General features: G+C 31.5%; 1 protein-coding gene across 1 annotated transcript in view; it reads right to left on the bottom strand.

Annotated features, from left to right (window-relative positions):
* The window catches only part of LOC127551303 (little elongation complex subunit 2-like), a 48,500-nt gene that overhangs the window by 10,098 nt on the left and 12,168 nt on the right, over window positions 1–26,234 (bottom strand). The window contains exons 5-11 of the mRNA XM_051980935.1: window positions 24,081–24,262; window positions 22,825–23,806; window positions 21,553–21,731; window positions 16,749–16,878; window positions 11,295–11,379; window positions 9,565–9,615; window positions 5,328–5,586 (exon numbers count right to left, since the gene is read on the bottom strand). Of these exons, the coding sequence (XP_051836895.1) occupies window positions 5,328–5,586; window positions 9,565–9,615; window positions 11,295–11,379; window positions 16,749–16,878; window positions 21,553–21,731; window positions 22,825–23,806; window positions 24,081–24,262 (1,868 nt within the window). The remainder of the gene's footprint in view (window positions 1–5,327; window positions 5,587–9,564; window positions 9,616–11,294; window positions 11,380–16,748; window positions 16,879–21,552; window positions 21,732–22,824; window positions 23,807–24,080; window positions 24,263–26,234) is intronic.

Here is a 26,234-nt window from a genome sequence, read left to right as displayed (position 1 = left end):
GAAAAACAAAAATGCAAAGCAGTTTACATTCATTTCCCAGTGTTCTTTCTTTGGGTGTAGCTGCTTTTGTCTATCCTTGATAAATTGAAACTGAGTTAGATCTCTTTGTCGAAGAAATCCACTTCCATCAGAATACATCCTCATTGAGTATCATTGTTGAAGTATATAATGATCTCCTGGTTCTGCTCATTTCATTTAGCATCAGTTCATATAAGTCTCGCCAGTCCTCTCTGTATTCAGCCTGCTGGTCATTTCTTATAGAACAATAATATTCCATAACGTTCATATACCACAATTTACTCAACCATTCTCCAATTGATGGGCATCCATTCAATTTCCAGTTTCTAGCCACTACAAACAGGGCTGCCACAAACATTTTGGCACATACAAGTCCTTTTCCCTTCTTTACTATCTCTTTGGGGGATAAGCCCAGTAGAAACACTGCTGGGTCAAAGGGTATGCACTTTTTGAGCATAGTTCCAAATTGCTCTCCAGAATGGCTGGATGTGTTCACAATTCCACCAACAATGTATCAGTGTCTCTGTTTTCCCACATCCCCTCCAACATTCCGCATTATCTTTCCTTGTCATTCTAGCCAATCTGACAGGTGTGTAGTGGTATCTCAGTGTTGTCTTAATTTGCATTTTTCTGATTAATAATGATTTGGAGCATATTTTCATATGGCTAGAAATAGTTTCGATTTGTTCGTCTGAGAATTGTCTGTTCATATCCTTTGACCATTTATCAACTGGAGAATGGCTTGATTTCTTATAAATTAGAGTTGATATTTTGGAAATGAGGCCTTTATCAGAACTTTTGTCTATCAACATATTGTTGATGACAACAACAATGAATGGCAAATAACAAATAAAAATGAATGGCATAGAGGGCCTTTTAATTCCATTTTTTGATTTTAGCCTATTTTTACTGGCTATAAGATAAAGTTGTGATATTAGATAGATCCAAAAATGTATACTTGTTAACAACCCTTATTATTGGAAGTGCTTGTTCTTCAAGCATTTCTGTACACTTTTGACATACCCTTTGCTCTTACAATTTTTATCTATCTTTCTCCTTTTTGATAAGCAATGTACTGATATCTACCTTCTTTAAAGGGATGAGATCTTGTGTTTTGTTAATATTATATGAGTTTTGGGGAGCATATTGTATGAAGTTGTTAATGAAAAGTTCTTAACTTTTTTCTTAGTCCATTTTACAGATCTAAAAGCATATGTTAAATCTGGCTCTGCAAAGATGTTAACTATTAAATGTTTTAACACATTTATATGATAAATTAATATTATATTAATATAATAATGATATATTACACACAATATATAATCATATATAAACAATACAATAATTAATATGATTATGATTTTATATATTAATTATAAATAAATATAATAATATATATTTAACATGGTTTTGCATTTGTTTTTTATTTTAAATTGCCATTCAGTTTCTTGACGTACACACTATTCTCTTAGAAATATATTTGATGTAGGCCTGGAGAAGACCAACTTATTTTTAAGTATTTCAATCATTCACTGGTTCAATCTGAATTCTGGATTCAAACTTGAAACCTAATTTTCTATTTTTCCTTGACAAACATTAAGAATTTTATACTATTGAGTACAAATGACATTTAAATATCACTAAAAAAAGAATTTCACAAGAGGAAGAGGCTATTTAATGTTCTACACAACTCGATACTATTCATGAATATCAAGTAATGACTGATGAGATGTTTTAATATGATTACCTTATCAACCACATAGCCATAAGCAGTTCTATTTAGGAGAGAGCCTATGCAGAAGCATAATAAGCTTAAAATATTTACTTGAAAGATGGCAAATTTTATTTTTTAAAATAGTATTTTATTTTTATCCAAAAACACAGACACACACACACACATATATAGTTTTCAACATCCACCTTCACAAAATCTTGCATTCCAAAATTTTTTTCCCTCTCCTCTATCTGTCCCCCTCACCAAGACAGTAAGCAATCAGATATAGGTTAGATAAACACAATTCTTCTAAACATATTTTCATATTCGTTATGCTGTGCAAAAAAAATCATATCAAAAAGGAAAAAAACACAAACAAACGAACAACAACAAAGGTGAAAATATGCTTTGATCCATTCAGTGCACTTTCCATCACAGATCTATGGGAATTACCTTTAATCATCTCATTGTTGAAAAGAGCCAAGTCCAAGATGCCACATTTTATAACCATTACTCTTGGCATTTGATAGCATTCTATAAATGGAGAAAGCTTTCCATGTGGGAATCAAACTCTCTAATGTTCTTACTATATCTGATTCCATTTTTATACATACATTATTACTTTTATTATTATAATCTAATTGCCCTCTTTAATGGAGTTGAGATAGAAGTGGTTTTAAGACAAGTTACTATTTGTTGCTATTCTTTTGTATTTAATTTCTACAATTACTGATAGGTTGACAAAATAACTGCTTCTCTATAATTAATTTTTAAAAAAGCATTAGGATATAAACTCAACTCTATAGGAAAACTAAGCTTTTTTGGTAAAACTCCCATAAGTATACAGGACAACAGGAACGGTATATACATTTCCATCCTGTTCCTCCATGGTTTTGATTTCTTCTTTTCTGAAAGCTTTTCATTCCATACAGCTTGAAGATTATTAATTCTTTTTATGATGACTTATATTAAAAACATTCTTAAGGTTTTTATGTCTGAGCAATTGTGGCCAACAGTTTTGTCAAAATGGTCTGGTTTTACTACAGATTACTAATGGAGTTCTCCAAGATACTTAACCATATTTCCTTCAGTTTTCTCATCTGTCAAATGAACTGAAGAAGTAAATAGCAAAATACTACAGTATCTTTGCTAAGAAATCAAAATAGAGTCATGAATAATCAGATATGACTGAAAAACAATGGAACAACAACTAATAAAAGGGCAAGTGAGATTAAGAACAAAGGGCAGACACTGCAGAGAAGCTGATATCAGCTGGATAAAATGAAAAATTTTCTAACAATTATAAATACACAAATGAGGAAATGGACTACTTTTGGGACAAGAATGCTTCTGTGAACAACATGCAGTTACTTAAAAGCTGGGGAACCGCTTATAAGAGAGGAGATCATTTTTCAATTACAGCTTGAATTAAATGGGTCTGAATTTTTACTCTACTCTAGAGACTTTTCAGGGAGATTTTAGTTAAGAGTAAACAACAGAAATGTGAAGGGCATCCTGCAACATGATTTCTTTCCTTTTTTTTTAAAACCAGTACCTAGCAACGTGGGCGCAATTACAGAGAAGAAGGATGGTGGGAATAATTTAGGGTCAGGGACTGGAAGGGGATGAGAAATGAAAGCCAAAGAATTCAATTCAAGGATGGAGAAGAGTGCTTTTGACATGGTAAAATTTTAGGGTCAAGATTGTTAAAGAAAGGAAGAGAATTCAGAAAAGAAGTTACTAGGGAAACAGAGAAGGATTGATGGTCAAAATGAGGAAGAAGAACAGAAATATGAGGCAACAATAAAGAAGACCAGAAGAATGATCAGAGGGTAATTTCAGGGTTCAAGAGGAAAAACTCTTAATGATCCAAAGTGAGTAACTCTAAATATTGTAAAAATGAGTTATTTCATGTTATCATTATAAGGCAATCTTTTTTTCTCCCCAGAAAGACTAGTTTCATTTTAAGAAAACATTTGGAGCCAAATACAATGCTTTTCCCTTTCAGTTGATGAAGTAGCTGGGAATCCTAGTATTAAATTGTTCATTTTTCTCTAAAAAGAAATAAACCACCCCTCTACACACAATTATATGTTTGTCTGACAGACTATAATCATAGTTTCTAAATTAAAAGGAAATCACATCCACCTACAAAGACCATAAATCTTTCAAAAATAGCTCTTCAATCATTATTATTGTTAAGAAAAACTTTGTCGCAGAATGGCACAGGAATAAGCATTTATTTGAGGCAGAAAGGAGAATTTTAAAAGAACTAGAACTACAAATAGAGCGGCATTAAGTTAAGTGTAAGGTACTACAAGTTCCATTTTTTCCCTACTAGTTTTCACCTAATTAATAATAAATGAGTTATTTCTTGGTCAAGTAACCTAACAAGAACATAAAAGAGGTTCTTCATAACTCAAAACAGAACTCTCAACTTAAGAAAATGTTTAGAGGATGCTAAAAATTTTACTAATCATTGTGAACTAAGTATATTTTAAATACAGACATTCATATGCATACACACACGCACACAAATATGTATGTATATATGTATTCTTTTAATTTTTTGTATATATGTATTCTCAAAGTTTATATATCATCTTTTGAATAAATTCATGGTAATTTACTGATTAAAACAAGGTAAAAACATTATATATTTAACAATTTTTTAAAAAAGGAACAAAGCCTATTTAAAAAAAAATATTGCAAAGACGCTGGCAAAGTCTGTAAACATACATCTTTACACACCCAAAATGTGCAGATTACAAAACCCAGACAATAAATCTGCTTCTGATTTTTTGCAATTAAGGAAAAATAAGAACTCACAGTATGTTACATAATTTTACCTTTCTGATAATGGAAGCTATATAGCACTTATCAGCATATAGATACAGAGCTAGAAGGAACTACAAAGATCATTTAGTCTATTTGCTGGGAAAACATTCTTTTCCTTTAACTAAATCTCATTAGAAATTTATCAAGTTGATCCTTATACAAAGGATTATCAAGCAATACTGGATCCATGTTTTGGAGTTAGAAGGAAAGATCATCTAGTCTAATCACTTGATTTTTACAAATGAGGAAAATGACTACTAGAAGAAACTCTCTTAAGCTAGCAACAAAACTGAAATTCAAAACCAAATTATGCATTTTTCAACATGCAATGATGTCTCTTCTTTTAAGTACTTAACTATTATAATTAAGTGAAAAATGTGACATGAATTTAAAAAACAAAACTTTTTTTGTATATTTTTAACTCTATTTTCAACGTGATAGTAGTCCCAATAACTAATCTTGTTCCATTAATTCAAGTGAATTAACACTGTTCACACTGTTTTCAATATTATTCAATAGGACTCTCTATCAAGAGAATTTTCACAAGCTGATTTTAAAATTCTATAGAAAAAGAACGATGGCTAATTTGCATGCCTATATACAGATATCACTAATTACAACACATGGTATTCCATAATCTTGTCATGGGCCTGTATTTTCAAAATCCTTACAGGATTAATAGTTCAAATATGAATCTCAGGGGACCTAATGTAAAATAGCAAATGAAGCATTTGATTCCAAAACCCATCTTACTTACCTTTTGCAGCTTTGTAGAGCCTTGAGATTTAGGTGGAAAAGTACAAGGTATTCTTCCATGATGAATATGATAAGGTAACAAGACCGTGGGATCTAATGGGACCCAAGGAACAGAAAGACTAGATGGTATAGTGGGTAAAGTGCAATGAGCTTTATGCAAATTATAGGCTGTTCTGGAAAATTTTTCATCAGAGTTTTTGTAGATCAAAAGTGAAGAATCTTCTGCTGCATGACTCAGCAAGTAGGAGCCCTCCTGCAAACTAAATTAACACATAAATATTTGTTACAACTCAACACGTATGATAATTATATCAAAGCCAACACATTTTAAAAATTGATTCATTTAATAATCAAATTTAAAATAACCATTTATCTTCATTTAAATAATCTTAATAAAATGTTGCTTCCAAATCTAACACTATTTTAATAAGAAAGTTATCTATTCTTATTTTTTTCTTTGAAATAATAATCTCCTATTAATCCTGTATATTGCCTATTTGTACATATTTGTCTCTCCCTTTCTATTGTGAGCTTCTGAAGGGACTATGTTTCTGTATACCAAGAGCTTAACACATATAGGGTGGACTGAATGGAAACCAGGTTTTTTTCTTTGGATGGCTTTCAGGAGTCTCATGATCTTTAAAATTCTGTCTCCTTGATCCATTTTTAGATCAATTATTTTTGATAGTAAATGGCTTATATTTTCTTCTAATTCTTCAGCATTTTGATTTTATGACAAAATTTCTCGAAGTTGCACTATTCTATTTCTTAAGGAGTGCATTTTGGTAAGGTTTTCTAACTCCTGTTTTATTCTCCTTTCCATTTTTTTCCTTCATGAACTCAATTTCATTTTTAGCTCATTTTAAAAATTAATTTCACAATTATTAACACAAACATATCTATATAAAAAGAACAGAAAAGAGGAGTCAGATATGAAACAATCTCTATTACACATCACTTTTAAAGAATAGAATTCAGAACATTAGTTTCAAAAATCTCTATCTCTCTCTATCTTAGAACTCCATTCTATTCTCTTTTAAACATTTTATAAATATTTCACTTATGCTCTTTTCTTTATTTTCTTCTTTTCATTTATCACCAAACTGCTATCTTTCCTTGACTGATCTCCTGCCCCCCCCCGCCTCCACCCCCCTAATAAAAAATTCTTAAGACTTATTTATTTACTAATTGTTTGCTTTTCTGACTTTGGATTTTGTCAATTTCTTCTTTGTTTTTTCATAATTTCTATTTTTTGCTGCATACTCAAGTCATTTATTTGTTCTTTCTTTTGTTGATTTAAGCATTCTTATAAATAATGCATTTGGCTTAATGATAATTTAAAAATGTTATCTCATTGCAATTTTGTTAATGAAATTGTTATTCCTACAATTTATTCTTTGACTCACAAAGTCTTAAAAATTATTTAGTCTTCATTTAAATACGAATTCTTTCTTCAATGCTCATTATTGATCAAGAATTTTACTAGACTGTCACTAAAGGATTTACTTTTTCTGTGTTTATCATTTTGTATTCTAGAACATAGCTAAGAAATATGCATATGTTTCCACTAAAAATCACCAGGAATCTAGAATATCTTACATTATTAAAATTATATTCATGTCCTTAGCTTCTTTCTCATTTATCTATTTACTGCTTTTGTCTAGATATAAAAAAGCAACACTGAGGTCCCCAAACGATTGTTATTTTGCTATTTCTCTCTAAAATTCAATTAAGTTTTAAAATACTTAGATATAAAGGCAATTATATTATTTATATATGTACACATATATTTATAATCACATATTTGTCATATATATTATATATATACACAGTACTGGTGTTATTTCATTATCTATAGTACTTTTTAGGATAATTTTCTCTTTTATAAACAACATGCTGCTGGATTGTGTTTTCTAATTGATTCTATTGCCTCCTTCCATTTAATGGGTAAATTCATTCCATTTAATTTATACTGCTATGCATTAGATCCTCTAATATATTTATCTGACTTAATCATTTTTGTCTCCCAATTCTTTAACAAATCAGAGGGAATGTGATCACCACTAGTAATCTATAATTGACATGATTTGTTTCCATTTCACTTTTCCTCCTCTCTCTTCATTTTTCCCAGATCCTATTACTGTTTCTTATACTTTTTTATTTTTCCTTTTATTTTCTCACTTATCATTTCACTCTCCAAAGTTGAAGGGTTTTTTTTTTTTTTTTTTTGGTCTACGCCCTTAAAATCTGCCCTTTCTTTTAAATTTCTTATCTCTCCCTGTTTCCACCTATTTCCCAATTGAGCTTAAAATATTTCTCCATCAAATTCTTATGTCTATATCTGGTTTTAAGAATGAAGTTTGTGAGATTTCTCTTCTCTCCATGCCACACTCCTAGGCTGCATAAGATTCTCACATAGCAAAATGATGAAAAATATTGATGTTTTTCTCTAGTATATTACAAGTATATCTTTTTTCCCCTTCCCTTTCCTGATTAATCTTAAAATGATCAAAACAGGGGGAAAAAATCCCAGGTCTCCTTGTGATTGTCTTTCTGAATGCCCAATGGAGTTCTGAAGGGATGTTTACCTCTTTTCTTTAACATTCATTAGCATTTGGTCCTTTAAATTGCTCCAATCTCACCTTTCTACATTTTTCTTTGCTCTCATGTTTGTGTATCAGTATAGCTCTAACCATTTCATTAGGAATATTTCAAAGCCTTAACTTCATCTTTTATTTCCAATGAGGGACTATGTTCAACTTTGCAGAGTAAATTATTATTGTTTGTAAATTTTTGTCTTTTACTGTAAAGGACCTCAGATATTGGGGAACTCTAAGAAAAGTATAATTGAAGCAAAGATACTTACAGCAGGGTGTTAACTTAATGTGATTAATGAAATGACTGTTCTCTAGTTCGCATATATTTAGTAAATTAGCATACTGATGTAATGGTTCTCTAGTTCACACATACTTAGTGTGCTGTAATGATGTACTCATACTGAGGTATTTAAGGGCTGAGAGGACTGGAAATAGAGACATTCCATCTTTGATCATCCTCCTGGTGGCTCTCCTGCCTCTTGTACTCCTCCACTAAGATCAGAAAGTTAGTCTGGACACTATATTTTACCTTTTGGAATATCATATTATAAGAATTTCCTCTACTTTTGCAGTAGTAGCAACAAATTCTTATAATCATGACTAAAATTGCTTGGGGCTTGAACTTTCTAATCCTTGTAATGTTTTTTTCTTTGACCCAGAAGTTCTGAATTTTGGCTATGACATTTCTAAATGCTTTCAATCTGGAGTTTCTTTCAATCTGGAATTTTTGTTATTTTTCATTTAACTCTATGATTAAACAGATGTAAAGGGATCTAAGAAGATTTCATTTATGATTAAAAAAAACCCCACAGTATCCAGTATTTTTGATTGGACATGATTTAAAAGCAGTCTAATTGCTCTTAAGTAATTTCTCTTCAATTTGTTTTGTAGATCACTTTGTGTTTTATAAGCACCTTACATACATTCCCTTGGAATTCGTGAGTTGTTTGCTTCACTCTATTTTTCAGCAGGGAGTTTGATACCTAGGCACATTTTTAATGTTTTGCTCTTAGCTATTATTCCAATTTTTGCCTCCAGAGTTCTTCTTTTGTTTTTTGGTTCATTTTTTTTTTCTTTCTTTCTTTCTTTTTTTTTTTTTAAATTAATAACTTTTTATTGACAGAATCCGTGCCAGGGTAATTTTTTACAGCATTATCCCTTGCACTCACTTCTGTTCCGATTTTTCCTCTCCCTCCCTCCACCCCCTCCCCCAGATTTTAAAAAACTGTATTTTGCAAGAAAAGCAGAGATCCTATCTGAGTGGCCTTACTTCTATGTATACTGTACAAAGAATTCTTTGAATTTGATTGTTCTTCATTTGTTGCTTTTATCCTAAAAAGATATCCAGGAATATCTATAGAAGATAAAGGTAGATACAGATATATAGATAGGACTGCTTTAATTCCCTGCTCTATCCCTTCCAAAACTAGGACTAGCCACTCAAAACTCAAGTTATGCTAATTAATGAATAGTAATTACAATTTACATACAAAAAACTCCCTGAAATTTTGACAAAATAATTAAATTAACTGAAAGATACCTAGAGATGATATTTTCTATGTCATATTTCTAATAGTTATTATTTGTTTTGGTTATATAAGACATTCACAGAAAATAACGTAACATTCAGAAACTGCTTACCTACTTATTTTCTTCAGAATATGCTGGAGAACATTAAATGCATTTGGAGTACTATGAGGAATAAATACATACAAAATAAAATTCACAATGCTAATCCTTACAAATGCAAAGCAAATCAATTATTTGCATTAATAAAAAAGGATAATACTGTTGACAATCCAAAATAATAAATTATCTCTAATTTGAATTAGGAATAAACAATAACTCAGATTATAAACTCCTTACGAATAGGAATTATGTCTGATTTATCTTTGTATTTTATACAGCACCTATCGTAGGTTAACTGAATTCTTAACAAACATTTGCCAGATGAACAATTTTACTTTTGTAGATTTATATATGTTTGGTTCAGTATGAACTCAGGATAAATGCAGAAAAAATCATTTTGTCAAGTTTTCTAAAAACCACTCTCCTATTCAAATTGTATTTTAAAATGTTGAAAAAGAACAGTGATCCATTTAAGAAGCACTATTGGTCTAAGAACTTTAATTTGGGAGAGAATTACTAAAAAAACCAAAACCAAAACCAAAACCAAACCACTATCCCTTATAAATTAAACTTTGAAAATGAGTGAAAAAAGAATTAGAATTGGGAATAAATTAGTTCTCCGTGGGAAGGACAAGGAATAAACAAGAAAACAGACAAGGAAAAAACAAATTTAATATGTGATGTTGTATTATCTGAAGAAAGTGGGAAGGTTTTTATATTTGAAAAGAAAAGAAAATTGACGCAAGTTTTATCAAAAGGGGTGAAGAAACAAAATAAAGTTTTTAGTAGGAAGACTACAACAAATCCAGAAGCTGAAGCTTTGAGGCTTATTACATTCAGAAAATGCTGTCAAGACAAGGCCTGAGAAACACAAGATTAAGTTAAATAGTATCTAGTAACAATTTAAACTTAGGAGGTAAGGTATTCAGCTTTGCACTTTTCTAAATCTTCATCTATACTGGTTCTCTTTGTTGTATATTTCTCACAGCACTATATGAATGGTACACTTATTGCTATTTCAATAGTATATTTTTTATTGAAAAAGCAGTTAACTGGATTTTATTCTTTTTCCCTTTTTTGTGTTAATCATGCCTGTATTCATCCTAACAATACTATCTACTCTTTAACAAGTATCATTTGTTTACTTGTTGATAGTGAAGAACTTCTGGTTTCCAAGAGAAAATAATCAGTCTTTTCATATGGCTTGCTGTACAAATTTAAACCCAACAAGAGATGTAAAATTACACTGTAACATATAGATCAATTTAAATCTCAGCTAAGGCAAAACATAGTTACAAATGAATTAAAATAAATTTATGAGCTCATACCAATTAACAGTAAAAGTTCAAAAACAAATTGGGTAATTCATATTCAAATAAATTGGAATTTAATAAATGAGGTCCCAAAGAATTGGACCCAACTAAAACTATTGAACAACAACAAAAAAAACCTCTCGAAGAAAGGTTATACAGTTCCTAATCTGCATGACAGTTCTATAGGTGGTGATAACCTTATTCTCTTTCCTGTGGCCATCTGGCTTTACTTCCCCTGCATCATTCTCCTAATGGTATGGGTCATACCAGACCCTTCTGTGTGATCTCAAACATATATTTACAAAGTCTTCCTCCTGGAATAGCAGAGCTAGCTGCTCTAGACATTTTATTCTTGTTTTGGAACTAGTACAAAGGAGTCATTGTCGTATCAATTTATTTTTTCCCTACCACAATAAATTGTTATCTTACTTGAGTGTTGCAAACTTCTCTTTGAGTACATCCATGGGAATTTCTTCAAGCATAAAAAGTTTTGATGTAAATGCATCAATATGTCCTGAAAATACAGGTCAAACCTATTTTTTTAAGCTGTCATAAATGAAAAAAAAAAAAAAAGAACCTAAATAAGCCCCCCCAAACTATTTAGTTTTTTAAAAACTTTAAAATGGTTAAATCTTAATAAATATTATTTCAGTTCTCCTTAAAACATTCTATGTACTGTAACTCCAAATTAATTTAAAAGTCATTTTAAAAATGACTTAATCAACCTATGTCTTTGCAGACTGAAAATGTTTCCACTATTGAAGCAAATTGACATCAAACTTATAATTTGTACACATCTTTATTTTAAAGCTGAATCTCTAATTTCTTCAATCTTTAATTCAAAGTTCTATGATTTTAGTGATATACATGGTATCTCACTGATACCCACTATAATAGTGTCAAACTTAAATAGAAACGGATGCCAGTAGGCCACTTATTGATAGAAAAATTATCTGTTGTGCTATATTTTCATTTATTTTGTCAGATATTTCTCAATTACATTTTAATCTGGTTCTAACTGCTCTCTGGTGTTTGGCACGTGCAGTGAGTCTGACACCTGTGCTCTACAATATGACCACACCTTAGGTAATTTCTTGAATTATTATGGACAAAAATAGTTATCATTAATTATCTTGGTAGCTAATTGTTGGGTGACTGTCTAAATTCAGCTAGGCTTCTTCTTTGATAACAATCTGTTGGAAGGCCTATACTTAAAGCCTTTTCAGCTTAAAAAGATCTCCTAAAACTTGTTCTACATTGGCCTGGTCTGCAAAAGACCATCTTCACTTCTATTTCACAATGAGAAACTAGACTAAGACTTAGTGAAAATGTCCAGGGTAATGTCAAATTAAGGCAAACTTTACTGTGTTTGTCTCCAAAAATGGATATTTTTGTGATTTAATTTTGGTTGTTAAAATATGTTTAAGATAATCCAACTACACTGAAAAACCATAGTCTTGGAACAGTATATATATCAAAGAACAAAAGAACTAGAGTTGTTGCCAAAAATGTTGTACCCAGGAAAGTTAAGCATATCCTAAATTTTAAAAAGAAAAAGGCCATTCAATGAATTGCCAGACTTGCAGGGATCTTGTTGCAAAAAGACCTTAACTTAATAAAAAAAAAATTTGACATTTAATATTTAAGAGAAATGTGAGGTAAACATCAAAGATTAATTTCAATAAAAACAAATTATTTATGTTTTAGACATGGAAATATAAATCATATGTCTAAGACTATAATTAGCAAGTAGGTAATTAAAAAGAAAGATTGGGATACAAATGAATATGATAACATTCTAAAAGGCAAAACATAGGAAAAGAGCAATTAAGTTATACAAGTGAGGTGTGAAATAAAGAAGTGACAAAAGAATTAGAGAGGGCTGGTAGTTTTGTAATGCTACTCACATCAGGAATGGAACAATACATATATAACTAAAAAGGTATAAAAATCTTCTAAAATTATTAATAAGGGGAGGGAATAGAATAAGGGGGTACAGAAGTGTGTGTAGATTAATGGGAATGAAATAATGTGTGTAGATTTTCAGGAATGGATAAAGAGGGAGGGAAAGGGTAGGAGGAAAAGATAACAGAAAGATTGTGGAGGGTTAGGAGATAAGCTAAGTAATAAGAGGGCAAGGTAGTGGGTACAAGTAAAGCTGAGGAGTCAATAAAGAATTGAGAGATTAAAGAGGAATAAAGAGATATATACAAACATAATAACAATGATCAGGAGTAGAATTTTTTAGGGAAAAAAAAAAAACAGGGCCAATAATCATTAATCTCAGAAAAAGTTAAAAGTAAAATAGATTTAATCAAAAGAGAAAAACTGGAAAACCACACTATAAGTCAGCCATATTAATCAATATTGTGATAGACTAAAATAACTAGATACTATAAAGTTGGAATATTGCTGTGGTGTAACAAATAATGAGTTGGTGGATTTAGAAAAACATGGAAAGATGGAATTATAAAGGATATTATTTGCCTTCAGAGAAACAGAGAACAGAGAACCTGTATAGTATGGTCTTTAATAGATATATATGTGTACTTATGTGTGTAATATTTATTTACACATGTACATTTGGTGGATATGTATGTGTGTATGTATGTATAAACATACCTGTACTTAATAGTAGCCTTCTTGGGAGAAGAAAGGGGAAAAAAAGAATAAAGCATAAAGTGCAGAGAACAAAAGAAAACCTACAAAGAAGCAAAGAAAAGATGAACAGCTCTGAGCAAAATGTATTGTATTTATTATATAGGCCTTCTTGAATATTGTTTCATATTTTAAATATTCTTATGTTCTGTGTGTACATGGCAATTTTTTTTCCTTTTTTACTATTCAGATTTTTTTTTAATTTCCCTATTTGGTATTTAAGTTTAATATATATGTGTATGTATATATATATATATATACACATATATATATATATATATGTATGTGTATATATTCCTCCCCCGCCCAAAAAAAAAAAAAAGGAATGTTTTGAAGTAACAAGAGCTTGGTAGTATTGATGTGAAAAAGTTTCCTGAAGATGGTATACTTTGCTGTTTCACTTTTTTTTAATCAGTGACTTAAAGGCATGGTAGATATGTTGATCAAATTTTAAGTTAACCCTAAGTTGAGATGAATAGCTAATACCTTGAAAGATAAGAATAAGGATCCAAAGGATCTTGAGAACCTATAATACTGAAGATAACCTAATAAAATGAAAATGAACAGAGATAATGAAAAGCCTTACACTTGGTACCAAAAAAAAAAAAATCAACTTCACAAGTAAGAGATGAGAGAGAGACATAGTTTGAATGCTATCACTTAAAAAAAACACAGGGGATTTTGGTGGATTTACAAAATCAATAAGTCATTAATGTCATATAGCAACCCCCTCCAAAAAATTAATGCAATCTTAAGGCTACATTGAGAGAGGCAAAGTTTACAGTAATAGGGAAGCGACAGTCTCACTCTACTCTACCCTGGTAAAATTTTACCTAGAGAACTGTGTTCAATTGTGGACATAGTTCAAAAAGGATACTGTTAAGACATAGGATATCCAGTGGAGGATGTTTGTAAAAGGCCTTGAGATCATGTCATAGTAGGATAAGTTGTAGGAATGGGATGCTTAGTCATGCATAGTCAAGTTTAGGCAAGAGAAGAGAATAGCAAGATAGCTCTCTTCAAGTTCCTGAAGGACTGTTTCATAATTTATTTGCATCCCCATTCTACAGAAAATCAGGGCTGAGACCCACGGTGGCTAATGGACTGATATTTTGGGATTAGAGATAAATTGAGTCCCTGGGAGTCCAAGAGGGTAAATGATTTTTTTTCATATCAGTTCTTATGGACTTCCTCAGAAGACAAGGAGCAAAGAAGCAATAGAACCAACTAAGTCTATAATTAAATAAAAAATAACATTTTGACAATGCTTTAATGTTTGAAAAGTACTTTACTTATCTCTCACTTGATCCTCACAATAATTTCATGAAATAGGTGCTATTAATATCCTCATTTCCTAGATGATGAAAATGTTTAGGCAATTTATGCAGTATCACATTAACTACTATATGTTTGAGAATCATTAATTTAAACTCAAGTCTTTCTGACTCCAAATTCGAACCTTTTCCCCTGCTATTTCTCACAATTGGTCTATTTCCCATCTTCAAATATTTTCACTGACTGTTCTCCATGTCTGGAATGCTCTCTTCTTTCCTCATCTCCATCTTCTGGCTTTCTCTAGGTCCCAGCTAAAATTCTACCTTCTACAAGAGCCCTTTCCCAGTTCCCCATAATGCTAATGCCTTTCCTTTAAGACTATCACCAATGTAACCTCTATATGCATTTTGCTTGTATGCAGTTATTTGCAAAAATAAGCTGACAGGACTGATTTTGACTTTTTCTGTATCTCCAGAGTTGAGTATAATACCTGGCATTAATTGGGTGGTGCTTAATAAATGTTTGATTGATAAAACTAGTGGAAAAGGTTTGAATTTGTCTCAAAACATTCTAAGCTACATTTCTGGTTCCATATTCCAAGATGAAATAACAAAGTATTCTGGATCCTATCTACCTTTCCAAATTAATACATTAATCCCCTTCCCCCTTCCATATATTTCACAATCTAGCTTTCCTGTTCTACTTGATGCTCTCAGCACAAAATAGTCTATCTTCTATTTCCACGAATGGTTTTCTGTTATGCCTTAAATACTATTCAGCCCCACTGCCACTTCTTGCTTTCGCTGGCTTCCTTCAAGACTTATCTTATATCCCACCTTCAAAAGGAGGCCTTTCCTACTCCCAATTCCATTCCGTCCCCTGCTAAAAGTGCCTTCTCTTCTAAGATTATTTACTTTCTAGGTATCTATAATCATTTATTTATTTACTATTAGAATGTAAGCTCTTTAAATGCAGGAATGTTTTTTTTTTTCCCCCCGAATCTCCTGACCTTATTATAGACCTTGGCATATAATAAACATTTACTAAAATTTAGTCTTTCCACGCAAGATAAATCTCCAAGTGGAATGAATTATAGCTAGCAAAATGGATGCTAATAGAAATGCTTCAAAAGTTGCATAAGTAAACTTTTTTTTTTAAAGTATTCTATTTTTCCCCCAAGTACATGTCAAGACAATTTTAAAAATTTATTTTAATATAATTTTGAGGGTTTTTTTACTTTTTTTTTTTTTTGCTAAGGCATTTGGGTTAAACGACTTGCCCAGGTTTACACAGCTAGGAAATGTTAAGTGTTAGTATCTGAGGCTTTGAACTCGAGTCCTCCTGACTTCAGGGCTAGTGCCACCTATGAGCCTCAAAAATTTTGAGTTTCAAATTTTCTCTGCACTTTCCCCCTCCCCAAGAAATTAAGCATGGATAGAGATTATATATGTGCAATCATGTAAAACATATTTCCATATTGGTTATGTTGTGGGAAAAAAAAGTTTGCACATATTAAATTTCTAGCAGCAATAAAAAAGTAGCAAAAACAAACACATTTATATTCTACTTTACAAAGCACTAAGCAAAGAGGAAATGCAATTAAATGCAGGTGGATTTCTAACCACTTTCTGAGAAGGAAGAAAGCAATTAAACCTAATAATTATATGAATCAATAAAATCTTGATAAACTAAATAGCTATTTCAATTATATTTTCTAAATAGAAATCTTGTTTTACTCATTTCCTCATTCAATATTCCACACAATTTTATTGAAAACCTTTATAAAATGTCACTTTGCCTGCCTAACAATAATGCAGTGACAGCAAGCAAATCTTTCACTAACTAGAGCAAGAGAATTAATTTTAAAAATCTTAAGAGCAAGAAATAGGTAATACAAGTCACTGTATGCTAATGAGGCAATGATCCAAAAGGAATATGAATCACACTTACCAATATAAAACAAGCAGTTAGAATGTAACAAACTTTCAGTCCATAAGCGACAAAGTTCACTTTCAGTAAGAGCTTCAACACCATAACAGGCTTGATACTCCAATTTTGGCAATATGTAAACTGGAGATTGCTAGAAATACAAAAATAAACAACTGAAATTTGCTTTGATTTATTAACTACAACAAATACCTTAAATATGTCATAATTTTTAAAGCACTTACACATAAATACGTTTTATTCTCACAACCCTATAAGATATGTTGGATATTAATAGGGAAATTGGTTCTATATAGCTCTATGAGATGGGGACTTGGTGAGGATGAAGTCCAGAGGGAGAAGTCAGAAGTATACTATTTTACTTGGTGGTTTCATGAGCTGCCATGGAATCAAGTATCATCTTTAGGCAGATTATTCTCAGATATCTTTATCTAGCCCTAACCTTTCTACTGACTGCTAGTCTCATAAACTATCTACTGGACATTTCAAAGTGAATGTTCCATAGACTCCTAAACTCAATATGTCCAAAACTACTCTTTGCCAGTCCTCCCTCTACCCTCATCTCGCCTCTCTTTCAAATTTCACTATTATGAACAAGGTTATAATCATTATCTCCCAGTAACCCAGTTTTACAACCTATGTATCATTACTGTCTCTTCCTTTTCACCATCAATATTCAAATTGTTGCCAACTCCTCTCCATTCTACCTTTGTAACATCTTTGGTATAGGTCAACTTTTTTTTCTCTTGTCCTGCACCATCTTGGTACAGGTTCTCAGCCCCTCACTCCTATAATACCAGAACTTATTGAATATTTCCTGCCATAAGTCTTTTCTACCCCCAATCTATCCTCCACTCAACTGTCAAAGTGATTTTCCTTAAGCACAGGTCCTTCTGCCTCTCACACTTCCTACCTCAATACATCCCTTTTTACTTAAAAGATAAAATGTAAAATTTCATGTTTGGTTTCTAATGTCCTTTACACCAGACCCATTCCTTCTTCTTATCACTTACCTTTACCCCTAATTCCAAATGTGACCTTGGCCGCCTGGCTGTTCCTGAACACTTAACTCTTCATCTCCCATCTTTAAACATTTTTGCTGGCTGCTCCTAAGCTAGGGTGATCTCCATCATTTTCAATTCCTGGCTGCCAATTAAAATCACGCCTTCCACAAGAAGCCTTTCCTGCTCTCTCTCTCAATGCTAATGGCTTCTCTCTAAGATTATCTCCAATTTATCCTTCATACTTATCTTATTCCTACAGAACTGTTGGCCTGTTGTGGCCCCTAGGAAATTGTAACCTCTTTGAGGGCAGGGGCTGCTTTTGCATTTCTTTGTATCCACAGCCCATAGTAAAATGCAGACATACAGTGGATACATAATAAATACTTAATGGCTTGACTCTGAAATGGAAGGAAAGATTCCATTTATTCTGGTTGGCCCAGGAGGACAGAACTAGGGATCCTAGGTAGCAGATGCAGAAGCAGATAACAGCATAATATGAACAAAAGCTTCTAAAACTTAGAACTGTCTAAAAATGGAATGGATTGTTTCAGGAGGTAAAGTGTTCTACATAAGGAGAAGTCTTCAAGCAGAGTGGGGACACAGACTACTTGTCAAATTGTCACAGATATTCCTACAAGTCTAAGTTGGTCAAGATGACATCTGAGATACTTTGGTCACAAGACTCCAAGAGGTAAGGTGACCTGCCCAAAGTCATACAATGGTAGAGTCAGGATAGAAGCAAAATAAAAAATTCTATTGATCAGAGTTCTGAATTCCTTGATAATTTCAATTAAAAGAAAATTAAAAGGAAAATTAAAAAAATAATAAAAACAAATATAATAACTTTACAAAGGCACTATTTTTATGGGTTTGGCATTTGGGAGGAAAAGGGCTCACTAAGAATATTTGTACAGAAAACTATATCTATTTCTATGACCTCTACTGCCATCTCCAGGTAGGAGAAAAGAAAAATCACACTAAAAATATTTAGAATTATTTTATGACATGTTAAAATTTTAAATATTTAAAATATTTAGAATTACTTTATGACAACATGTTAAAATTTTAAATAATGTTTTGAATATAGCTACAGCTGTCATGTTAACATTTGTGTTTTTTCTTAGATATAATTTCTGGCTCTTATTTTTCTAATGGATAACTTTATTTGGATTTCTTTCCCTCTACTTCCTCTAATCTGAGACAAAATTCTCATTATAGGTTTTATACTCTGTGCCCTCCCAAATGAGATCCTAACACATACTTTTTTCTTTCAAAATTACCCAGTACTTGGCCTTTTCTGTTCTGTTCCTGAAAATCCATATATACATTTGAAATAATCAGTCTTATGAATTTCACATTTTAGAATAAAGCCTTTATGAAACTAGACTCATTTAGACAAACACTGCATTCAAGATCACTTCATCTGAATTTCACAAAAAGAAATTATACTAAGCTATATTCAGAAATGTGAACATGAAACAAATAAGTATGCTCCATACTTCATCACATGGGCCAAATTAAGCCTCTGTAGTTCATTCCAACATTTGCGGTGGTTACTCTCTTAATTTCACTTCCGAATGATTACAGAACACAAATCAGATTATTTAAGTGATTACATTAGGTAGGTAATAGAGGAAAATGAAGTTGCACCGAGGTCTAAATACTAGCTGTAAGTGGAAAAATACGGAAAAAATAACATGATAAAAACCAGAGAGGCAACTTAGATAGACTTCAGCTTCTTGTATGCCAGGAGCCAAGAATTTTCATAATCTAAAGTCTTGCCTAAACAAGTTTACTTTTAGGGAATAAATGTTGGTTGTTTAAAGGACATTATTAGAATGTAAACAAGTACTGGTTTTTAAGTTGTCTAGACTAGTAAAGTTTCTAATTTATAAATATACTAAGAATGATCTTCCTGTTAAATTTTGATAAGCTGGTTCTTACTTGCTTTGCTAATATCATGCCATTTTTTTAATTGGAAAAAGATGTGTTCAAATTCTTTAGTCAATGTATAGCAACTTCCTTACCAATTTTTTCTTTCTAGATTGAAGTCATTATTCCAATGACAATTGGAAAATTCTTACTTAAAGGGATGCTGGCCATCAACCATTTCTATGTGCCAGTAATATAGCACACAATACAAATGGATAGGGACTCACAGGCCAGGAAATGAAAGAAATGAGGTTGACCCTAAAAGAAATCACATGTGACAAGAAAAATTTAAACCCAAACAAAAAGATCAAATGCTAAAACTTAATTTAATGGCATGAGTATTATCAAAAATTACTTTTGCTATGCTATAAAACTATCACTTTAGCGTGTAGAAATACTTTTTGACTTTCTATTGCAAAAATCCATAGGTGAAATCTAAATTCAGTTCAAAACCTTTCCGAAAAACAATGTTTTCTAAAAATTTGGAAACAGTACCAATGATAAGAAAAAACTATCAGAACTGAATATTTTCTAATATATTCACATTTTCTCTCCTTCAAAATAAAGAAAGGAGGAGGCAGTGAGATGGCATAGTGGATAGAGCACCAGCCTGGAGTCAGGAGGCCTGAGTTTAAATTTGGTCTCAGATACTTAACACTTCTAGCTGTGTGACCTTTAAGTCACTTACCCCCAAATGTCTCCAAAAAAAAAAAAAAATCAAAATCAAAAATCAAAAACAAACAAAAGAAAGGAAGAAATTAAGAGATGTGAAAAACACCTAAACTCCATTGTTAACATCAAGAAAGCATATTACATAACCTAAATTAGAGTAAGCATATCTAGTAATTTTGTGAGATAAAGTCTAGTCATTAAATTGCTGTCACCAATAAGTGATACAGCTTGGTCTTATTCCCAGGATGTGAAAAGAATAATTACTAAAAGATTATATCTTATAATATAATGACACAGCAAATATTAAAGGACCCTGTGTGACTATTTGCTAAACAAGATAAGTTAGTGGCATAGATGGAATCAGAATCCCTGTGTCAAATAGTTGACCAAAACATCTGCTTACTCAGCATACTTTATTCTTTTATTATGACAGAAAACAACTTTATTTTATTTAAGAAAAAGAAATAACAACTATTTCAACATAACTGTAATAATTCCAGAGTAATGGTATTTTCAGAGATTTTGAGAAGTTATATATGTGTACAAGCAATCCCTAAATTTAACAGAAAGAATATTAAGGACTTTATATACAACAATATGAACTTTAAATTCACCGAAGTAATTTTCTGCCCATTTTAATTAAACTTACAATTATGATGTCTTATCCAAAAAATTCATGCTTTAGAAATCTCAGTCTAATTAAGTAAAGTTACTTAAGTTAAATTGTTCATCAAAAAGTATCTCACCCTTAAAAAAAAGTTATTGTAGATATGCCCCTATTTTGTCTAGACTTGTGATTTTCTCAGTGCAATAGGCAACTTTTAGTAAGGAAATTCTATATGAATGCAGTTTGCCACCTGCTCTACAACCAAAGGGTCTTAGAGAAAGTTCTAAAATAATTTAAACTTAAAAAAAAAAAAAACCAAAAGCATCATATGTATTTGCTGGTTAGTTTATATACTAAATTGTAGCTTTAGAGCTGAAAAAGACTTTAAAAGTCCATACATTTCAAATCCATATTTTACAGATGAGAAAACTGAGGACAACCCAGGAAAGTTAAGTAATTTTCTCAAAATCACAAATATGAGCAAGAGACAGAGGTAACTTTTGAATCTAAGACCTTGGATTGTAAATTGGGTGCACTTAATACTATACTATTCGATCACTCAAGTCTTCCTTTTTTTCCAATAATTACTTACCCTTCTAACGTTTTTCCGTTTTTTGGAACGTGGCCTTGTCTCTACTTTCTGGATACCACAACGTACAAGTAATAGGAGATCTTGAAAGTTGAATAACTTATAAACAAGATTTCCTTCTTGAGGTGTTAAGTATTCTGATTTGTTTTCAACAAACATCTGAAGGCTGTGTGGTAGCAATCCTTAAAAGTAACAGATTTGATCATTAGGCTGTGTATATACTCATTAAGAATTATCAAGTTTTTGTATTATAACAATATGTTTTCATCGATACAAATCACAAGATGATATAATGGATTCAATTATCTATAGGATTACCTATAAAATTCTTTTCCATTTTATGTGACCATTTTCTGTTACAAATTCTACCACTATTTCTGCTTCTTTTTTGGGAACAATCTTTGAGAAAGAGTAGAATAGGAGGCTTTAAAGCTTATAGGAAAAAAGCACATTGGCTCTGGATTTAGAGGATCTCAGTTAAATTGCTACCCTCACAATTACTACCCATGACTAAAGGCAACTCACTTAACCATATTGGGCCTCAGTTTCCTCAGTCTCTTAGGTTCCTTCCTAACTCTAGATCTACAGTCATTTCAAAATACTATTCTTATTTTCATATAAAATATGAGAAAGACAATCTGGCTTCATATATTTTCTTTCTTTTAAGAGAAATGATTTTTCTGGAATATTAGTTATACCTACATGCACATCTAATTTTATGTAGGAGGGAGTATTGATAGAAAAACTCAGTAATTAAAAATGAAAATTAATTATTTTAATGGCACTACACCAAGACTGATGACAATCAAAACAAATGATTAATGTTATTGGGTGCATTCAAATTCTGATTCTAGATCAATATAAAGCCAACTTTTCTCTTGTATTATTATTTTAACCACCTTGTGATACTTTTACCCATGAAGTGAAAGTACATATTGAACATGATCAGCAAAAACAACAAAATAGATACTATATTTGTCTGCCATTACGACCTTTTTTTTTTTTTTTTGTGGAACCCCTTAGATAACTCATATTTTATCTAAATAATATACAATCTAAAATTTTCTGGTTTAAATTAGCCCACTTATTTTATTCAAAGAAAACTAAGGCTCAGTAGAAGTATTACAAAAAGTAATGCAATAAGAGTAACAAGAAATGTCACATTTTACATGAAGTTTGTAGAACAAAGTAAAGAAAGTATGTGAGGAAAAAGGGCAAGGAAAACTATTTGCTACAAATGTCATATGGAAAAAAAAATTCTAAATGCCTACTCACGTCCTTTTGGTTTCTGAAATAAAGAACATTTAGACTTAAGTGTATCAGTAGAAGTGCCTGGTTGTTCAGGAGCAAGGACTATTGGTTGGGGTTTAGAATTTTCCAAATTCAGAAAGGCTTGCTCAGGGACTTTCTTTGAAGTTGGTTTTAAGAGTTCATTTTGCATTTTTAAAATCTGTCCAACTGGATCGAATTTCTTATATAATCTTTTACCAGACTTTTTTGTAGCACATTTTTTCTGTTCGTGACTACAAGGAGCATCAGCTATGTTTTCAGAAGAAATCTGAATGGGCACAGGAGATCTTAGAGTATCTAGCACAGGACTTGAATTAAGGACAGGAATCTCTTGCTTGGTATTATCATGATTTTTACATTCTATGTCAATAATTAAACGTTCTTCATCTGTATCACTATTACAAGAAGCACTTTGAATGTTACTTGCTTCTGATAAATCAATTTTTTCTTTAAAAGTATTTGTTTTCTCTAGCACCTTTAGTTTATTAGCACCACATTCTTCATCTGAAGTTGTATCATTTTCTTCACTTAATTCACTTTTTTCTTTTTCAAAGTCTTTGGATGAGGAAGAATCACATTCAGATTGCTTTGATTCATTACCAGACAAACACAACTGTGCTTTTTTAGCATCTAGAACACTGTCACATAATGAAAGTTCCTGATTATCTTTAATTTTCTGCTCTTCTGGCCCACTGTTTACACTGGTCACCAATTCTTTCTCTTTTTTCAATTGTTCCATCAGAATCTTTGATAAACTTATAGGATTAGAGGGAACGGTTGCTGTGCTTGATGTTGTGCTAAGGTTGGTTACAGTAGATGACGTGGAAAGGCTTGATGTGTTCAAAGTTTTTAATGGTGTGTTAGCTGTTACTCCAAAAGTTTCTAATTCTGTAACATCTTCATCAAAACTCAGATCTAAATCATCAAAAGTCTCAATTCTTCGGCACTGCTTAATATCAGAAGGCACCTTAATAAAATAAAACCATTATCACACTATTAGTAAAAAGTCTGTGAACCTATAAATTAGGTTTTGTGGGACTGTCTTAAGATTCACTGAAAATGATTAAGTTTCTAAAAGCAAAGACTATTTCGTTTTTGTTTCTGGATCTAAGCACCTAACACAGTAGCACCTGACATATTACTTAATAAAATACAGGCATCTTTTACATTTGTCTAAAACTTTCAAAAGTGAAGGAAGTCAAATGTTTATAAATTTATTTTCTCATCCAGGCAACACTTACATCCCACTGAAATATATTCTCCTCTGGTTTGTCCATAAATACAGCAGAGACAGGAATAGCTGAAGTTTTGGTTGTCAAAAGGTCCAAAGGTACTTCATGAAAAATTTGATTTCTCTCTCTTACTGTCATTTCTTTCTTGGGAAGAGGTGAGTCAATATAAATTATTTTCATTGGCTTGGAACCTTTTGATGATTAAAATAAAGACAGTTTATTTGATCAAGTAAGATGGGTGGCAACACAGTTTATACAATAAAAAGAATAATGAAATAAGAGTAAGAAAATCTGGGTTCTATTCCCAAGTTATGTGTGTGTATATATGTATATGTGTGTGTGTGTGTGTGTGTGTGTGTGTGTGTGTGTGTGTGTGTGTGTGAGATCTTGGGCAAGTCACTAAACTTCTTCATTTGTAAAAGGAAAAGGTTAGAGTAGATGTTCAAGATTTCCTCCCTTCTCTACAATTCTATTGCCAAGAGAAATATGTTACCTTTTTCACATACAAGGAATTGGAACAAAAGGCATTTTGGGTTTTCTAATATGATCTGAATTAAAAATGGTTCTCTCAAATGTAATCCAATTTTTAAAATGTTAAATGAAACATACTTCTGGGGGAAAATTTCAGGTTCTAAACTTATTACAATTTTATTTTTCAATCAAATTTTTCCTTGCTAGATTGTGAATGTCATTATCCATCAAGAACATTTTGCTTACTGTATAGTGTAAAAAATGTTTTACCCAGGAAGGAGGGCATTTCATTTCACAATTTAACATAGATAGGTTCCCTATCCCAACTCAATGTTAATTGCATTCTCTCTAGAGGTTGTTTCTATTCTCAGTAATGAGGTGCAACAAGGTCTAGAAAACTATAAGATGACTTTGCCATCAGTTTTTCTCCTTGAAAATAGAGGACAACTTATTTTTGACTGAGGAAAGTCTGTTATGATTTTAAGATAGAATAAATCAATTCAGTTTTAAATAAGCATAGTACCTTATATTTTCAGATAACCACTAGAAAAATTAGTGCAGATAAAACCATCCACAAATCTAAATTCATAAAACAAATTAAACATCCATTATATTCAAAGCCCTAGGTTAAAACAGTATACAGAGGTAAACAAAATTCAGTATAAGATCATAACATTCTTCAGAACCACATTTATTTGCACAATCTGTGAGTCCACTGAGAGCAGACAAGAGAATGGGCTCTCCTGACATTACCCTTATCTTTGACTCCCCCAGACCCTTTCTAGTTCTAGCTATTTCACTCTTCTCTTTCATTCATCTTTAGTCTCTTACATTCTATGGTTCTTTTTAGTCAGTCTCTAAATAGATTGTATTCCTGACTGACTCATCTCTCTCCTCATCTCCAATCTCATATCCCCCACTGGATATCCCACATGCCTCTCAAACTGAAACCTAAAATGCAGGTCTAGTTGTGCATATTGCTTAAAACAAAAAAAAATTTTCACTTGTTCCCTATCACCACGAATATAAAATCATCTGTTTCACATTAAAGGATCACAATATGCATTTCAGAAATCATCAATGTGTTGATTTGTTTTATTCAAAAGGAAGAGTTCATCTTAGAGGGAGTATTAAGGTAGATTAGTAGGTAATCAAAGTCATAAAAAGCATCAATATTTAAATACAAAGAAAGGAAATAAAGAACTGCAAAACAGAACAATTCTGTAACTATCCTGTTAAACAATATATTTCTATATATTTGTGTCTTTAAAGAAAACTGATGTTCAATTTCTTCTAAAAAATTCTTCCTTGTTTTTTGTTTTGAAATGTTTATGCTTATTGGCAATTGTTTAGTTAAAACAAAAATAAGAAATAAACAAAAAATGAAATAAAAACAAAATATATTAAATATCTGGGAGTCAATCTACCATGATGGATCAAGACTTATACGAATACAAGTAAAAAATACTGTTTATAGAAGTTAAAGAAGACAAATTAAAAATAATGTTCATTGTTCATGGTTGGATCCTATCAAAAAATAATGATGACACTCCCCAAAAAACTGATTTATTGCCATATCAAATTATTACTTTTAGAGCCAGATAAAATCATAAAATTAATTTGGAAACACAACTCTTAAGGGAGATAATGAAAAATGATGGTAATTAAGGGGAAACTGACTCTAGGTAGTAA

This window comes from Antechinus flavipes, chromosome 2 (assembly GCF_016432865.1).
Source record: "Antechinus flavipes isolate AdamAnt ecotype Samford, QLD, Australia chromosome 2, AdamAnt_v2, whole genome shotgun sequence".
Taxonomy (NCBI): Eukaryota; Metazoa; Chordata; class Mammalia; order Dasyuromorphia; family Dasyuridae; genus Antechinus; species Antechinus flavipes.
This window is presented reverse-complemented; position numbering and strand designations above follow the sequence as displayed.